This window comes from Olea europaea, chromosome 15 (assembly GCF_002742605.1).
Source record: "Olea europaea var. sylvestris chromosome 15, O_europaea_v1, whole genome shotgun sequence".
NCBI classification, from domain to species: domain Eukaryota; kingdom Viridiplantae; phylum Streptophyta; class Magnoliopsida; order Lamiales; family Oleaceae; genus Olea; species Olea europaea.
In genome coordinates this window covers 317764-333029 of record NC_036251.1, presented here as the reverse complement: position 1 = coordinate 333029, position 15266 = coordinate 317764, and the positions used below count along the sequence as shown (strand labels likewise).

At 36.6% G+C, this 15266-nt stretch overlaps 2 protein-coding genes across 2 annotated transcripts; one reads left to right on the top strand and one right to left on the bottom strand.

Annotated features, from left to right (window-relative positions):
• Positions 1-3015: 3015 nt before the first annotated feature.
• LOC111410907 lies at positions 3016-3711 on the bottom strand. Its single transcript, XM_023041504.1, has 2 exons — positions 3637-3711; positions 3016-3534 (listed from the first exon to the last, which is right to left on the bottom strand). The coding sequence occupies exons 1-2, from the start codon at positions 3709-3711 to the stop codon at positions 3016-3018; spliced, it is 594 nt and encodes a 197-aa protein (XP_022897272.1).
• Positions 3712-11304: 7593 nt separating this feature from the next.
• LOC111409744 lies at positions 11305-14524 on the top strand. The gene is made up of 2 exons (XM_023039752.1): positions 11305-11827; positions 13697-14524. The coding sequence occupies exons 1-2, from the start codon at positions 11463-11465 to the stop codon at positions 14178-14180; spliced, it is 849 nt and encodes a 282-aa protein (XP_022895520.1). The 5' UTR covers positions 11305-11462; the 3' UTR covers positions 14181-14524.
• The last annotated feature ends 742 nt before the right edge of the window (positions 14525-15266 follow it).

The window sequence follows — 15266 nt, the reverse complement described above, 5'->3', positions numbered from 1 at the left end:
TAGAAACAAATATTTGTTTATTGGAATCAAAATCCAACAGGTAATCTTGGTTTCTACCAGAATTTTTTTTTTTAATACTTCTTGGTTTCAGTGTTTGACTTTTTATTTTTTTTTATTTTCTTTGTTTCCGCTACTTTTTGTGGCGGCGAAAACCAATAAACCAATTTACTAATTGGATGTGCAGAAATCAATGGTTATTGGTTTCTTGGTTTCTGCTTTTTTAGCAGAAACAGTTTTCGTTATTTTTTTTATTTATTTATTTTTTGCTCTAACATCAACTCTCACCTTCTTTCTCTTTTCTTTTCTTTTTTTGTTTGTTTGTTTTTTTTTTAACCCATTTCCAATTGTTAAAATTGGTTTTGTCGAAAATGGCAGAAACTACATTTTGAACAGTTTTATTATTATTATTATTATTATTATTGTTGTTGTTGTTGTTGTTGTTGTTGTTGTTGTTGTTAACTCTTGATTTGATTTATTATTTTTTTTTGAACCAATTGTTGAAATTGATTTCTGCCATTTTCGGCAGAAACCTCATTTTCAACATTTTTTTTAGTTATTGGTTTCTGAACCAATTTGGAATTGGAACTTTTCAACGTATTTCCTTTTACACATCTCTCTCTCTCTCTCTCTCTCTCTCTCTCTCTCTCTCTTTATTTTGATTGTCTCTCTTTCTTTCTTTTTTTATCCTTTTTTTGTTGATTATTGTTGTTATTATTATGTTTGTTTTTGTATTTTTATTTTAACAAGATTAGAATTACCATTTTTTCATTTTTCTTTTTTCAGGGATTCACTATTTTGGAGCAAATCAAGGATTTTGAGGTTCAAAATTTTCTTTCTGTAGAGCTTAAATTATTTTTTTTTACGTTACAATTATTCTATGAGTTCAGGAAATATATGTTTATGAACAAACTTAAAATTCCAAACATTCGTACACATTGAGGACTACGGACTGCCACTTTTAACCATTCAATGCACTTTTTGTTGGGGACCAAGGACTTGCTCCTTTGACCGTCCAAAGCGCTTTGTATTGAGGATCAAGGACATGTTCTTTCGACCATCCAAGGCACTTTGTGTCGATGACCAAGGACCTATTTCTTCGACCGTCCAAGGCACTTTGTATTAAAGACCAAGAACTGGTTCCTTCTATCATCCAAGATACTTTGTGTTAATGACCAAGAACGTGTTCCTTCGATCGTCGAAGGCACTTCATGTCTGGGACCAAGGACTGGCTCCTTCTTTCGTCCAAGACACTTTGTGTTAAGGACGAAGGACATGTTCTTTCGATCGTTCAAGCCACATTGTGTTGAGGACCAAGGACCTGTTTCGTCGACCGTCCAATGCACTTTGTGTTAAGGACCAAGGACTGGTTCCTTCTATCATCCAAGGAACTTTGTGTTAAGGACCAATGATTTGTTCTTTCGACCGTCCAGGGCACTTTATGTTGAGGACCAAGGATTTGTTCCTTCAACCGTTCAAGGTACTTCATGTTTGGGACCAAGGACTGGCTCCTTCTTTCGTCCAATATACAAAATCAAACGATCGGTAGAACTGAAGCCACTTCAAGCTATTTCGAGTCTTTCAAAAGGTAAAGTTGGAGCTTCTCACATTAACATCAGCCTTCCGAACACACCATCAGATGGTGGATTTTTAGACATGTCACCTAGGACACGAAATGCAAGTATGTTCACTGTTTTCGTTTGCTACACTTTCTTCTTTTTTTAAACCGTACTTCATTTTTTGTAGGTTTTCCAAGCATCCTTGAAGAACTAAATTTCTCCATGAATCCAAATTTTCTGCAAGATCAGACTGGCGAGAATGACGTGCAAATTGGTACACTTCAAGGAATAGATGGTATTCATGATTCTCATGACCCTCCTCGCAAATATCCGAGTACCATCAATGGAGGTACTTCGGTGATTATCATGGATAATTTTAATACTAAAGATGAAGTGAATTCAAGGACCGCGAGAGCTAACATTTCAGAGACCAATCAAGGAGTCCCTGTCATTCCATCTTCATTGGCTTTAGTTAGTATCTCGCCTTCACAGATAAATAATCATCGTACTACACCAATATATTCTTTCATGTCTGGTCCCTCCACCTGGAATTACCCAAGAGTTTCATTATCTGAAGGCTGCTGTGTAAGAAGTCATGACTAATTACCTTCAAAAGTGTTTTAAAGACGTCTTGAAGTATGGATTCTCCAACATTCGATATTGGTGGGATGAAAATAATTTAATTCTTCAAAATGTGATTACCAACTCATTCCATGCAGACCCAGTGCCTTTGATGAAGCGCATGGATGAGTTTCTGAAAGAAGTTGACTCTTACTTATCTAAAAGAAAGCAATACTTGGATTGTTTAACCGTCAAAGAAAAGGCTAAGCAATTGAAACTTTTGAACATTCAGCTGGAAGTAAAGGATTCCACGTGTTCTTCGTTGAAAGGCAAAATTAGTCAGCTAACTTTTGAGTTAGATAGACTCCGTGATGAGCTTCAAGCCCAGCGGGAACAAAAGAGTATAATTGGACCTAAGAAGTCGGCATTGGAAGAAGCACAAACAAAAGATGTCACTAGCATAGCCTCTATTGACCAGAAAAAGAAAACCCTTGAAGATAGTTTCGGCGAGTGATCAATAGCGAGTGATCCTGATGACGTCAAGAATTTCTAATCTTTTTTTAAGACTATATTGTATGAATTTTGACTTCCTATTTTTATTTGGATGAACTTTTCCTTTTCATGTTTCTTGTGGTTTTTTTTGTTTAATACAACAAATGGTAAACAAATTGAATGAATTTCTTGTACACTCCGTTAGTGAATGTACGAGTAACAAGAAATTGACCATCCCACTTAGACTGGAACTTACCCTCTGTTTTTCTTGTGATTATGATTGGCCTATGCACTTAAAGTACTAGATCTCCAACTTGAAATGAGGTCCCACCTTTTTGTTGAAGGACTTCGTCATTCGAGATTGATAACACTCCAAGTGCATTTGTGCTTTTAACATCTTCTCATCCTAAGCTTCTAGCTCTTCCAATCGAAGACGAGCATTTTCTTCAGTTGTCAAACCTTCTCGAATGGAAATTCGAAGTGACGGGATTTGACATTCCAGAAGAAGTACAGCTTTCACCCCAAATACTAAGGCGTAAGGAGTGGCTTGTGTTAGAGTCCGATAAGCCCATAAGACTTCGCCAATTTTTTCATGCCAATCCCTTTTTGATTTGGAGATAACCTTTTTTAGCATACTGCATAGCGTTTTGTTGAACGCCTCTGCTAATCCGTTACCTAACGCATTGTACATAGAAGAGTTGTACTGTTTGAACCCAAACTTTGCACATAAATTGTTTATGTGGCTATTGCAAAATGGCTTGACATTATCAGTTATGATATGCCGCGAGACACCATATCGATAAATGATTTGGATACGAATGAAATCTGCAACATTTTCTTTCTTTACTTCCTTCAATGGTACGGTTTCGGCCCACTTAGAGAAATAGTCGGTTCCGACGAGGATGTATGCACGCCCTGCTGAAAACTTTGGAGTTATAAGTCCAATTACATCAAGACCCCATGAGTCAAAAGGTCATGAAGCTATTGTTGGATGTAATGGTTCCAGAGGTTGATGGATGAAATTTACATGGACTTGGCAAGCTTCACATTTTCTTACATAATTCATGGAGTCTTGTACCATAGTTGGCAAGTAATACCCCATCATCTTTATTCAAAAATGGAGTTTGGGTCCAGACTGATGGGCACCACAAATTCCAGAGTGAGCTTCTTCCATGACCTGTGTTGCTTCATCATTACTTAGTCATTGAAGGAAAACTCCATCAAATGATTATCGATGAAGTGTTCCCTTATAAAAGATAAAGCGAAAGGCACGCCTCTTGATTTCAGTTTTTCGTCGTGGATTATCTGGTAGCTTTTGATGTTGAAGGAAATAGATTATCGACTGTCTCCAATCTTCTCTTTCCTCATCTTCGATTACTTCAACGCTATTATTTCTTCCAAATTACTGGGTAGCAACGATGGAAGCACCCATCTTTGACCAATTGATATGGAGTGAGAGAAGTCTCCATCTAACCTAGCTAAAAAAATGGCCAAATTAGCTAAGGCGTCAGCCTCTCTATTTTCACTGCTCATGATGAATTTGATTTTTACCGAATCAAATCGTCTCATAAGCATTGATGCATATTCATGATATAGCTTCAGGTTTGAATTACGAACTTCATACTCAGCTAAAACTTGGTTGATTATCAATTTTGAATCTCCAAAGACTTCCAGTTGGTGGATATCCATATCTAATGCTGCTTCTAAGCTAAGGATAAGGGCATGATATTTCGCCACGTTGTTTGAACATTTCTCTGTTAAGGCAAAAGAGTAGGGCATGACAAGATCATGTGGAGTGACAAAGACTATTCTTGTTCCTGCACCATAGCTTCGGGCTGCCCCGTCGAAGTATAACCTCCATGATGGTACGACTTCAGTAAATAGAACTTCTTCATCGAGAAAGTCTTCTTGAAGTTCGCCAGCAAGGAAATCTGTCAAAACTTGTCCTTTAATGACCTTTTGTGGAATGAATTTGATATCGAACTTAGGCAATAGTAGTGCCCATTTTCCAATCCTTCTAGAAAAAATTAGCCTAGACATTATGTATTTCAATGGATCAATCCTCGAAACAAGATTTATTGTGTGTGATAGCATATAATGTCTCAACTTTTTAGCTGCGAAGATTAAGGCGAGGCATATTTTTTCAATAGGTAAATACTTCAGTTCAGTGCCTACCAGTGTCTGGCTCAAGTAATAGAGTACATTCTCTTTTCATTCATCGTTGACTTGGACAAGAAGTACTCCTAGAGAATATTCTTGTGCTGCAACATAAAGAGTCAGTGGTTTCCCTAGGACTGGGGTTGTGAGTACCGGTGGACAAGACAAATATTGCTTAATGTTTTGGAAAGCATTTTGACAAGCGTCGTCCCATTCAAATGGTATATCTTTCTTCACCAATTTGTTGAATGGATGATAGCGTCCAACGAGATTAGAGATAAATCTTCGAATGTATGCAAGTTTTCCATGAAGACTTTCAGTTCACGTACATTTCGCAGTTTTGGCATGTTGATTATGGCGTCAATTTTTGATTGATCTATTTCAATGCCCCAATGTCAAACAACGAAGCCAAGAAATTTTCCAGAGATGACGCCAAATGCACATTTGAACAAATTTATCTTCAGTTGATGTCTTCGAAGTCTTTTGAAAATATCCCGTAAATCTTGTAAATGATCGTCATGTCTCCTTATTTTAACAACAAGATCATCCACATAGCATTCTACGTTCTTATGCAGCATGTCATCGAAAATCTTTTGCATTGTCCACTAGTAGGTTGCTCCCACATTTTTTAATCCAAAAGGCATAACTCTATAATAATATATGCTTTTATGGGTACGAAATGATGTGAGCTCCTCGTCTTTCGGGTTCATTCATATCTGGTTGTATCCAGAAAATTCGTTCATGAAAGATAAGACTCCATACCCGATAGTTGCATCCACCATCAACTCTGTTATCGAAAGTGGAAAATCATCTTTCGGATATGCTTTATTCAGATCTCGAAAGTCAATACAAATTCTTAATTACCTGTTCTTCTTTTTGACAGGGATAGTGTTCGCGATCCATGTTGGGTATTTCACTTCGTGTATGAATCCAACTTCAATAAGTTTGTTGACTTCCACTTCAATTTGAGGGATCAGTTTTGGTTGAAATCTTCTTTGAGATTGCTTGACTGGTCGAACTCCATGTCTTACTACAAGATGATGCACTGCAACCTTAAGGTCTAACCTTGGTATTTCCTTATAAGACAATGCAAACACATCTTTGTATTCCTGAAGCAAACTAATTACTTGGATTCCTCTTTTTGATTGACGAGGGTACTTACAAATACTGGTCTAGAGTTTTCTTTGCTCCCCAAGTTTAATTGTTTCAAGTCATCCACAGTAGCTTGTCCACTTTCTTCAAATGTAGGTGGGGCTTGTTTAGGTTCATCTATTGTGACAAAACTTTCGGATTCAGAGTCTGAGTCAGGAGCTTCTTCAAAGGCTATGTGATTGACAGAGACTTAGTCCTTATCTTCGTTACCCTGTAGAGACGGACGAACTTTTTGATGTCTTCATCTTCTTCTTAACCGTTGTGGTTTCGGACTTGGATTAGAAGTTTTAATTCCAAGTTGAGAAAATACAGATTGTCTTTGTGAAGACATTTGGGGAGCTTGTGCACTTCTATCAATTTGGGTAGAAGAAGAAGAATCTTCACTTAATATTTGGAAGACAAAGATTTTGCCTTTTACGTCGACCATTGGAGAGGAATCTCCTTTCAACCTTTTAAACACTGAAACTCTGGCATTCTCATTTTCAATTCAATGGAACATTGAAAGTCTTGACTGTTCTGATTTCTCTTCTGCACTTCATAAATTGAACTATGATGGGGTTTGAGGAAACTTTCTTGACCTTAATCTTCCTTAGTGGATTAGGATCATATCCCAAACCATACCTAGGTCGGGAGACTAAGGCTCCATCAGAATTAGAAGGGACACGCCCTCCTGAAATGACAGTATCAAGATCACCTAATTTACGAGACTCTCATTTTTCAAATCCAGCATTTTTGAACAACTTTTTAACTTGAGCATTGTAACATTCTTTGAAAGTCTGTTTTGATTTAGCGGCCCCTTCTTGTTTGGACAAGCTAGAAATACAAAGCTTTGATATGTTTGGGATAGATGTCGAAGCTTCCAATATAGATTTATGTTCTTTTGGGACCACCATGAGTTGATGGGGGCAGAAACAATCTTGGAATACTAAGTATTGGAAGAGTTAACTCTTTTCTCAACACCTCAACGTCGGTTGATTCTATTTGAGATTTTTTTCCTTTAGAGAATCCTTCGGATGTAAATTTGGCTGTCTTTGATCAGTTGATGATGAGTAACACCATAGGTATCATGATCATTTGCATCTTCTTTGATTTTGAATCCAGACATGGTCAACCCTGCAGAATTGCACTCTTCATCTTCCATGTAAAATTTGGCATAAGCAAAATGTGATTCTTCTTCAAGGAATGGTTTAGACTCAGCTACCACACATTTAACCTCCATCTCGGCTATATTTGAAGCATTGGTGTCAAGTGGAAGGTACCACACCAGTTTCATGTAGCCAAATACGTTCAAGGAGTAATTTGTATGATATTTTAGCATCAATGACATGGAAGAGAGTTGAGGAGATTAACTCTCCTATTTGCAGCTTCAAGCAAATCATGTCAATGGCTCGTTGACCTTTCTAATTGAATCCTTAAATCATGATTTTGCTTCTGGACAGATCACCAACATTAATTCCAACCTTTTTCATTGTTTTGATTGACATAATATTTACAACAGATCCACAATCGATCACTATGCGATTTATCTTGCATTCTCGAATATAACCACTGACATACGATGGTCTATTATGTGGATGAGAACCCAGTTGTAAATCTTCATCGTAGAATGTTATGGTAGCCATACAGTCTTGAGGAGTTGTGGATCCAATATGTTCTAGAACTTTGCCTTCATATTGTTCTAGATCGATTAACGCTACGACCAAAGCCTTTCGATCATCGAAAAGAAGACTAAGAGACTTTGCTAGACTAGTATTGACAGTAATATTATTGAGCCGTGAGATAGTTTTATTCTATTTTGATGTCTGTCAAGATGCATTTTTCATCTCATTTTTCTTTTCCACATTAATAACATTGGAGGTAAAACATTCATTATCAAAGAAACCCTTGGGAAAATAATCACCCAAGGTTGGCAGTCTGGGAGGAAAGCGTGAAGTAGCTTCTACCTCCATCGTTTTAATGAATCCTCTTGATTTGGCTTTAGACTTTCTTCTTTGGTTGTTCCTTGGTCTTAATATCTTGTCATGAATACTAGAACTTGGGAGTTGTGGAGCCTTTCGGCAATGTCTTTTCACAAGGTTCTATGCCCCCTGATCTTCTTCTAATATTTCCTTTTTATTGCGTTGAATTTTGGTACCCAATTGCTCCAACTCTATTCCTGCAAGAGGCGTAGAAGGTAATATTTTACCTATTTTGTTTGGTATTCGATATTTCTCATTCTTCTTTATAAAGGTGGACCAACCGTCATTGATCTCGTCTTCAGATTCTGAGTCAGAATCCCAAACATCCAAGTCACCTATCATAATTTCATAAAAAGTTGGACAATTGGGTGCATTTGGCCTACTCATCCCCGGATGGACGTAAATGATAGTGATTTCTCCGTCTACCTCAAACTTTACTAGGATGGATCCTTTCGGAAGTTGAGGTCCAAACTCCTCAACTGAGGATTTACAGGCATCGTGTTCATTAGAAAATGTTTGATTCTTCCCTGCAATGGGAATTGGATCAAATGATCCAAATGAAACCATCGAGCAGGCGACTGTTGGACTCTCCGGTTTCAAGTTTGATCTTATTTTCTTTATCCAAGCAAACAATAAGATCTTTCAAAACAAAGCAATTTTTCACTGGGTGGCTAATGATTCTGTGAAATTTACAGTATTTAGGATGATCGATCCTACCAGTTTCCTCGAGTCTTTTTAGTACTGGAGGTTCGATTATTTTCTGTTCAAGGAGTTGATTTAGAATTCCAGAAACTTCTGAATCTGAGAATAGGTACTCCTTTGCTTTAAGTTCGTTTAGAATCACATGACCCTTGCTTTGGACTTGTCCTTTGTTAGGTCTAAATTCTGGCTTCGGCTTTGGGTTCGAGCTTGACCCTTGGAAGGCTATCTTTGCAGGAACAGTAAAAATCGCCATAGCCTCTTTGGATTTACTTGCTTTGACATCCTTCTTTATTTCCTTCCTAGAATCTTTCTTGTCACATGTATCACTTGGCAAGTAACTCCCATGCCTTACAATTAGGAGCTCCAGATCATGAGCACGTGTTGCCAATTCTTCGAATGAGTGAGGCATAATTGCTTGGAGATTATAGAGTAATCCCCAATGCATGCCTTGTACACACATGTTGATGGAAGATGCTTCGCTTATTCATTCTTTGCAATTAAGCATGAGGTTCCTCCAGCGTTCAATGTACTCCATAACTGGTTTTTCCTTGCTCTGTTTTGATCAAGCAAGTTCTGGAAGACTAACAGTTCGTCTGGTGCTGTAGAAACGTGTTTGGAACTCTCGCTCGAGCTAATCCCAACTATCAATTGACCCTATCGGTAAGTCTATGTACCATTCAAATGCAGAACCTTTGAGGGAGCGTACGAACTGCTTTACCATAGTGTCATTGCAAGTACCTGCATTATTACACGTCTTAATAAAATGAGCAACATGTTGCTTTGGATTGCCCTTTCCATCAAAACACTTTAATTTCGGAGGTTACTAACCGAGTAGCATCTTTATTTTGTCGATTCGACGACTATAGGGCTTGGCATAAACCAGTGAAGATTCCAACGAACCACCATATTGGGCACGAATGGTGTCCGCAATCATATGTTGAAGTTGTTGGACAGATAAAGAGCCAACGGAGAGTTGAATGGTGTCACGCAACACATTTTGAACAACTGTTCAATCGTGCATATCTTGTTTTTGTTGGCGCTCTTGGACTTCTAACTCTTTGGCCTTGAAAGATCCTGAATTTTCCTGATCTTCTTTAGTCGGTGGATTTTATGAAGCTAGCCTGTGTATGAGTGCAGCAATTTGTGCATCTTTGTCTTCCAACAACTTTGTTAATTTTTCAATGGCTAAAGTCATTTGTTGGATTCTATCATCTGAGCCCGAAGCTGCTTCTGTGACCATCACTGGCTCAAGTGATTCTTCAGATGAGGCATCTTTTGCTGAGAAGTAGCATGAGGGGATCCAGACAAGGATCTACCACTAGAGATGCAGCCCGAACGAGAACTTTTCGCTAAACTCATGGTCTTTTCTGTCGAATGCGAGTTTGACTTCTTGAAGGCAATTTTCATTTTGCCTTTGTTGGAGAACTTTTTAGTGGTGTGACCAATTGAGTTTTCCCAATTTTTGTTTGGGCCCTGGTCGCGTTGAAGAGTTCGGCAAGTGTCTCTTCAAGATAAGTCATGGTTTGTTTCGCCTGCTATTGCTGATGTAGTAGTTGAAACTTAAAGATTTTGAGATCAAAAGATGAAAGAACAAGAAGGTCCCACTAGGCGTGCCAAGAAATTTGTACGAGGAAATTTCGTGTATTAAAATACAGAAATCGTTACAAATTGTATTTTGATAGATATCAGTGATGTTGACCTTATTGTAATTGCAAAAATCCTCTGATTAATGATCTGAATATTTGAAGACGAGCAGCCACATGACTTGAATCCTGCTCTTCAAGAATTTGTTGAAAATTTGATATGTCGATACTTGACTTGTTCGGACTTGAATCTTGAGGCTTGAGCTTGGACTTGAATTTTGAAGAAGACTTTGATCTTTTTGGATTTGGCATAAACTTGTTTGATTCGAACAAGATTTTAATCTTCTTGGGGTTCACTAAGTTTAGGTTTGAGAGAATTTCTTCCCTTCTTCCCGCTTAAATTTCTTCAGCACTTCATGACATTCTCTGCTTTCTTTCTTGCTTCAGCTTTCACCTCTTCTTCCTCTACCCCTATCTTATGGACCATTGTTCTTATTTATAGGAAAGAATTCGTGCTAATTTTGATAATTACTCAATTATATTTAATTAAAATGAATAATTGAGTAATTATGATTTTATTTGTTTGTTTGTTTATTTTAAAATGTGATATGGGCCTTTGGATTTTTATGGACTTTAATAGTCTTAAAATTTAACTGGGCTAATGATTTAAATTGACCAAATCCATTATTATTATTATTATTATTATTATTATTATTATTATTATTATTATTATTATTATATGTCTACAGTGTGTTCTGTAGGTTGATTTTTGTATAGTGTGTCTAGATGAATGTTTGTATTTCTGCATTTGTATTTGGCTTTAAAATAGTATTTCTTAAAAAAATAAAAAATAAAGTTTGACGAATAGTAAACTATGATAGCATATGAGGAAAAAGAAAAGAACAGAGCATGTGACATAATTTCTAGTATTGTGTTGTTCCTTTTTTATTTATTTATTTTTATTATTATTATTTTTAAAGTTTATATATGAAACTTTTCCCTAGGTGTTGGGCCGAGTAATCGGACATGACCTAAACCGCCCAATTCAATAAAAGGCCTATCCACTTTCTCCACCAATCAAATGTTTTTCGCTAAATAAATAAATTATTTTATTTTACCGATAATTCAGAATTATCCAAAACCTTTTCTTCAAATTGAACAGATTTTCCATCATCTTTTCCCGACGTTGATTTTCCCCTCTATCGAATATTCGCACCGCAGAAAATTCATAATTGAGCTCAAAGAAAAATGTCCATTTCAAGAATCATCACTCAATTTTAATCCTCTTTGATCAGCAGCAAATGGCTCTCTTAATGCCCTCGGGATTTTCTTCCCTTTCCTGCCACCGGCGTGAAATTCCTGCTGAAATTTATCCAAGAAACAGAAATTTTAGGGTGTGTGTTTGTTCGACTGTTAGGGATTTGGAAGAGGTTGCAACTGAGGTTTTGAAATCGAGGAGTAATTGCTATGATGAGTTGGGCTGGTTGTACGGAAAATTCTCTGCTCCGGTGAAGCCTACTGGTATGGCGTTATTTACTGCGAAAAATGTTGTGGATGAGGAAGAAAGGAAGCAGAATTATTACGTGAATACGGGCTATGCTATTCGGACCCTCCGAGAAGAGTTCCCTGAGCTTTTCTATAGAGAACTCAGTTTTGATATCTACAGGTTTGAAAGTCAAGCTTTTTCGTTCTCATCTTATTTTTAATTAATTTTCTGTAGAGATTATAAATTGCTCAAACAAATTAAGGATATTTGTATGTGATTTTTTGAGTGCGAGGTATACTTAGTCCCCCCTGTTATTTGAATGTCCCCCCCTTTTTATTTTTAATTTTTTTAATTTTAATGTACTCATTTTCAATGGCACGATCACACAATAAAATATTGTGCACATAAATCCAAAACCTTTCTCGACTTTTTAACAACACATCCTCCTAGAAATCACAATTCAACACGTTATTTTCCCAAATAATGACCATCACACACAGGCTTAATCTGTGTTGCTGCCTCCATTGTGAGACCAGGATGTTATTTTCTATTCTGTAACATAATTTAATTCTAGATTATCTCTAGATTGATAAGATGAATCCATGTGTTGATCTATGAACGTTTGTTAGAAGTAATATAATAACAAGAGGGCCAATGGATTCTACTGTCCCTTAGTTGCTTCATTTTTCTTATAGGTATTCATTTTATTGCTTTTGCTAAAGACTTTAGTATATATGAAACTAGCATATTGGAAGATTAATCGGCCAAAATAACCATGAGCGGCTTCGATATTATAAGTTTCTTCCTTTAGGAATGATAAAAATCTAATTTCGTTTTTTGTATGAGAGTTACTCAACCTATTAGGTTTGCGGAAACACAATAAAAGGTAAACTGTTTGACATTATTTAGTGCGTAAAGCTACTTATGCTAGTTCAAGCAAACTAATTCTAACCGATATAGGATCGAAATGAAAAAGAAGAATCTAAAAGGGAGAAACCAGTAGTTATTCAAATCTGATGACGGGGTGTGTTGGTGGACAATTTGGTTGTCGTGAAATCTTATTTCCTGTTGTTTATGTTTTGTGACAGTTAACAAAATAGTTGGAGGAAAGGAAATAATTAAGTTAACATGGGGCATGATTATCTATATACCACTGATCTCAACAAAACCTTATCCCATACTTATCATGGTCAGCTAATGCGATTTATTATATATATATATTGGATGTATGGTTATCTGTTTGTTAGGACAGTGATTAAATAGCTTGTATGGTTGATCTTCAATTTTATGCTATAAGGAGCATGTTTAGCTAAGCCTTAAAAAAAGAGTAACTTCTAAGCTTAACTAAACATGTGTCTAGGCTTGAGTTAATTTTAAGTAACTTTTTTTTTGCCAAACATGCATTTGAGCTCTATAAGAAGTACTTAGCCCCCGTTTGGTTTGGCTAAAAATCTGATTTTTAGTGTGTGTGTGTATATATATATATATATATTTAGTTTGATTAATTGTATGGTTGAAAAGTTGATAAAAGTTGTGGGTCTCATAAAATGTGTAGTTAGAAATGAGTTTGGGGGAAAATGAGTTTTAAAAAATCGTGGCCAAATAGGGGTTTAATTTTTGGACCGTGGAATTAGTTGAGGTGCGCATAAGCTGGTTCAGACACCCCTGGTCATTAAAAAAAAATAATAATAAAAAATAAAATTGGAGATTTAGTTTATAAGCTTACTTTGTAAAGGTACGTTTTTACCTTCCAAAAACGTACTTTTTCTTTTGTTAGGCTTCGCAAAAAGACACTCAAATTCAAGTATAAAATGTAAATCCAATTGCATAACTTTAGATTTTAGTTATAAACTTACTCCAACAAAGTACTTTTACTTCTTTTAGGCTTAGCCAAAGGTGCTTAAAGTCAAGTGAAAAATAGTAAGCCTAATTGCATAAATTGATGAAGACAACTCCAGCTTTATGATTTGTCTATAATTATCAATATGTATTTTTTTCCCCAGAAATTGGATTTTTGTACTAATCCTTGTTCATTCTGCTTTGCCTTAGGGATGATATTGTCTTCAAAGACCCCCTTAACTGTTTTGTTGGTATTGAGAATTACAAGTCAATCTTTTGGGCATTAAGATTTCATGGAAGGATATTTTTTAGGGCCATGTCAGTTGACATCATAAGTGTGTGGCAGCCTGTGGAGAACATGATAATGGTTCGTTGGAGTGTTCACGGCATCCTAAGAGTTCCATGGGAGAGCCGAGGCCGATTTGATGGCACCTCAGAATACAAGCTTGATAAGAATGGGAAAATCTATGAACACCGGGTTCACAACATTGCCCTAAATGGACCCCAAAAGTTTCAAGGATTATCTGTGGAGCAGTTGATTCAATCTATAGGCTGCCCTTCAACTCCAAAACCCACTTACTTTGAGTTCTCATCCTCTTCCACGAGGAACATTGTTCCATCACAGAACCTTTCAGGGATTAAGCATTACTTGGGTTCTCTTCTAATCAATTCTCTAAAACCCGAGGCTGAATGATGACGGACAATAAAGAGTTGGTTTGTAATTACGAAGTTTTGGTCAGTATAGCTATAATATAATGTCACTTTCACACCATATATCCTGATTGGAATACTGGGACCTGGTCTTCACAAACTTCTGAAGTCGAGATTGCTTGGTAATGTAAATTAATTAGTTCGAAGTTGAAAGCACTGGGAATTTTGAATTGTATCAAAAATGTATGGTGTTGATACGGAATTGGGCTTAAGAACTTGGCCATTTACTGTATGTATAAGGTAAATTTTCTGTATAGTAAATTAGTTGAGTACATCTACTTCCTACTGTCGTAGTAAAATTAATACATAGGATCTGAGCGTTGTGCCCCTGGGGGGACCATATGTTTGTGAACATGGCTTTTGTGCTCGCGCTGTTTTAAGCATTGGCATCAACCGTGTCAAGCTTTATAGGTTCTCTACGAAAATGTTGGCCTAGAGCCTATGGGCTCTCTGTGAATTTTTATTTTAATTTTAATTTTATTATTATTATTATTATTATTTTTTCTGTAAAGAAAAACGATGCAGCCTGCTAGATCCATGGCCCCAGTTGGCCACAAGACCCTATAGCCTGGCTGAACGCTTTTTAGCTGTAAGTCCTGATCAAGCCATCCATGTGCTGGGTGAATAGGTCGAGGCTGATCATTACGTTTTGACACCTCTTAAGTTAATCATTTGGTCTTTCCATGTAATTTCTTTTCTGTATAAATAATTCAATAATGATTGACAATTACTTCTACATTTTTCATACAAAATCGAGATTTGTCAGAGCTCAACTCTCCACATAATCTTGCCTGTGTTATTTTCAAGGACACTCATTTGGTTGCAACTATGGGAACAGGTTAAATAGCTAAACTTCAAGCAAAACCAGAAAGACAACAGCTAAAGGACATTATTATCTTCTAAAGCAACCAATTTTAGCTTAAAAATATTTTACTTTTTAAAATTACTTCCCCACTCAACAAATTTCCTTTAGTATAGTATTAGATCTGCTAAAACTGAGTGACTTTTCGTCCACGCATACCCAGCATAAGCCAAAATAGTAGCTATCTGATGAAGATGGTCACGGATG

Bases quoted from the DNA above. Each gene is read 5' to 3' on its own strand.
- LOC111410907 (XM_023041504.1), bottom strand. From the start codon at position 3,711: ATGGGGTATTACTTGCCAACTATGGTACAAGACTCCATGAATTATGTA. The intron at 3,535-3,636 runs GTAAATTTCATC...ATAACTCCAAAG, and splicing joins GTGAAGCTTGCCAAGTCCAT to TTTTCAGCAGGGCGTGCATA.
- LOC111409744 (XM_023039752.1), top strand. From the start codon at position 11,463: ATGGCTCTCTTAATGCCCTCGGGATTTTCTTCCCTTTCCTGCCACCGG. The intron at 11,828-13,696 runs GTTTGAAAGTCA...GCTTTGCCTTAG, and splicing joins CTCAGTTTTGATATCTACAG to GGATGATATTGTCTTCAAAG.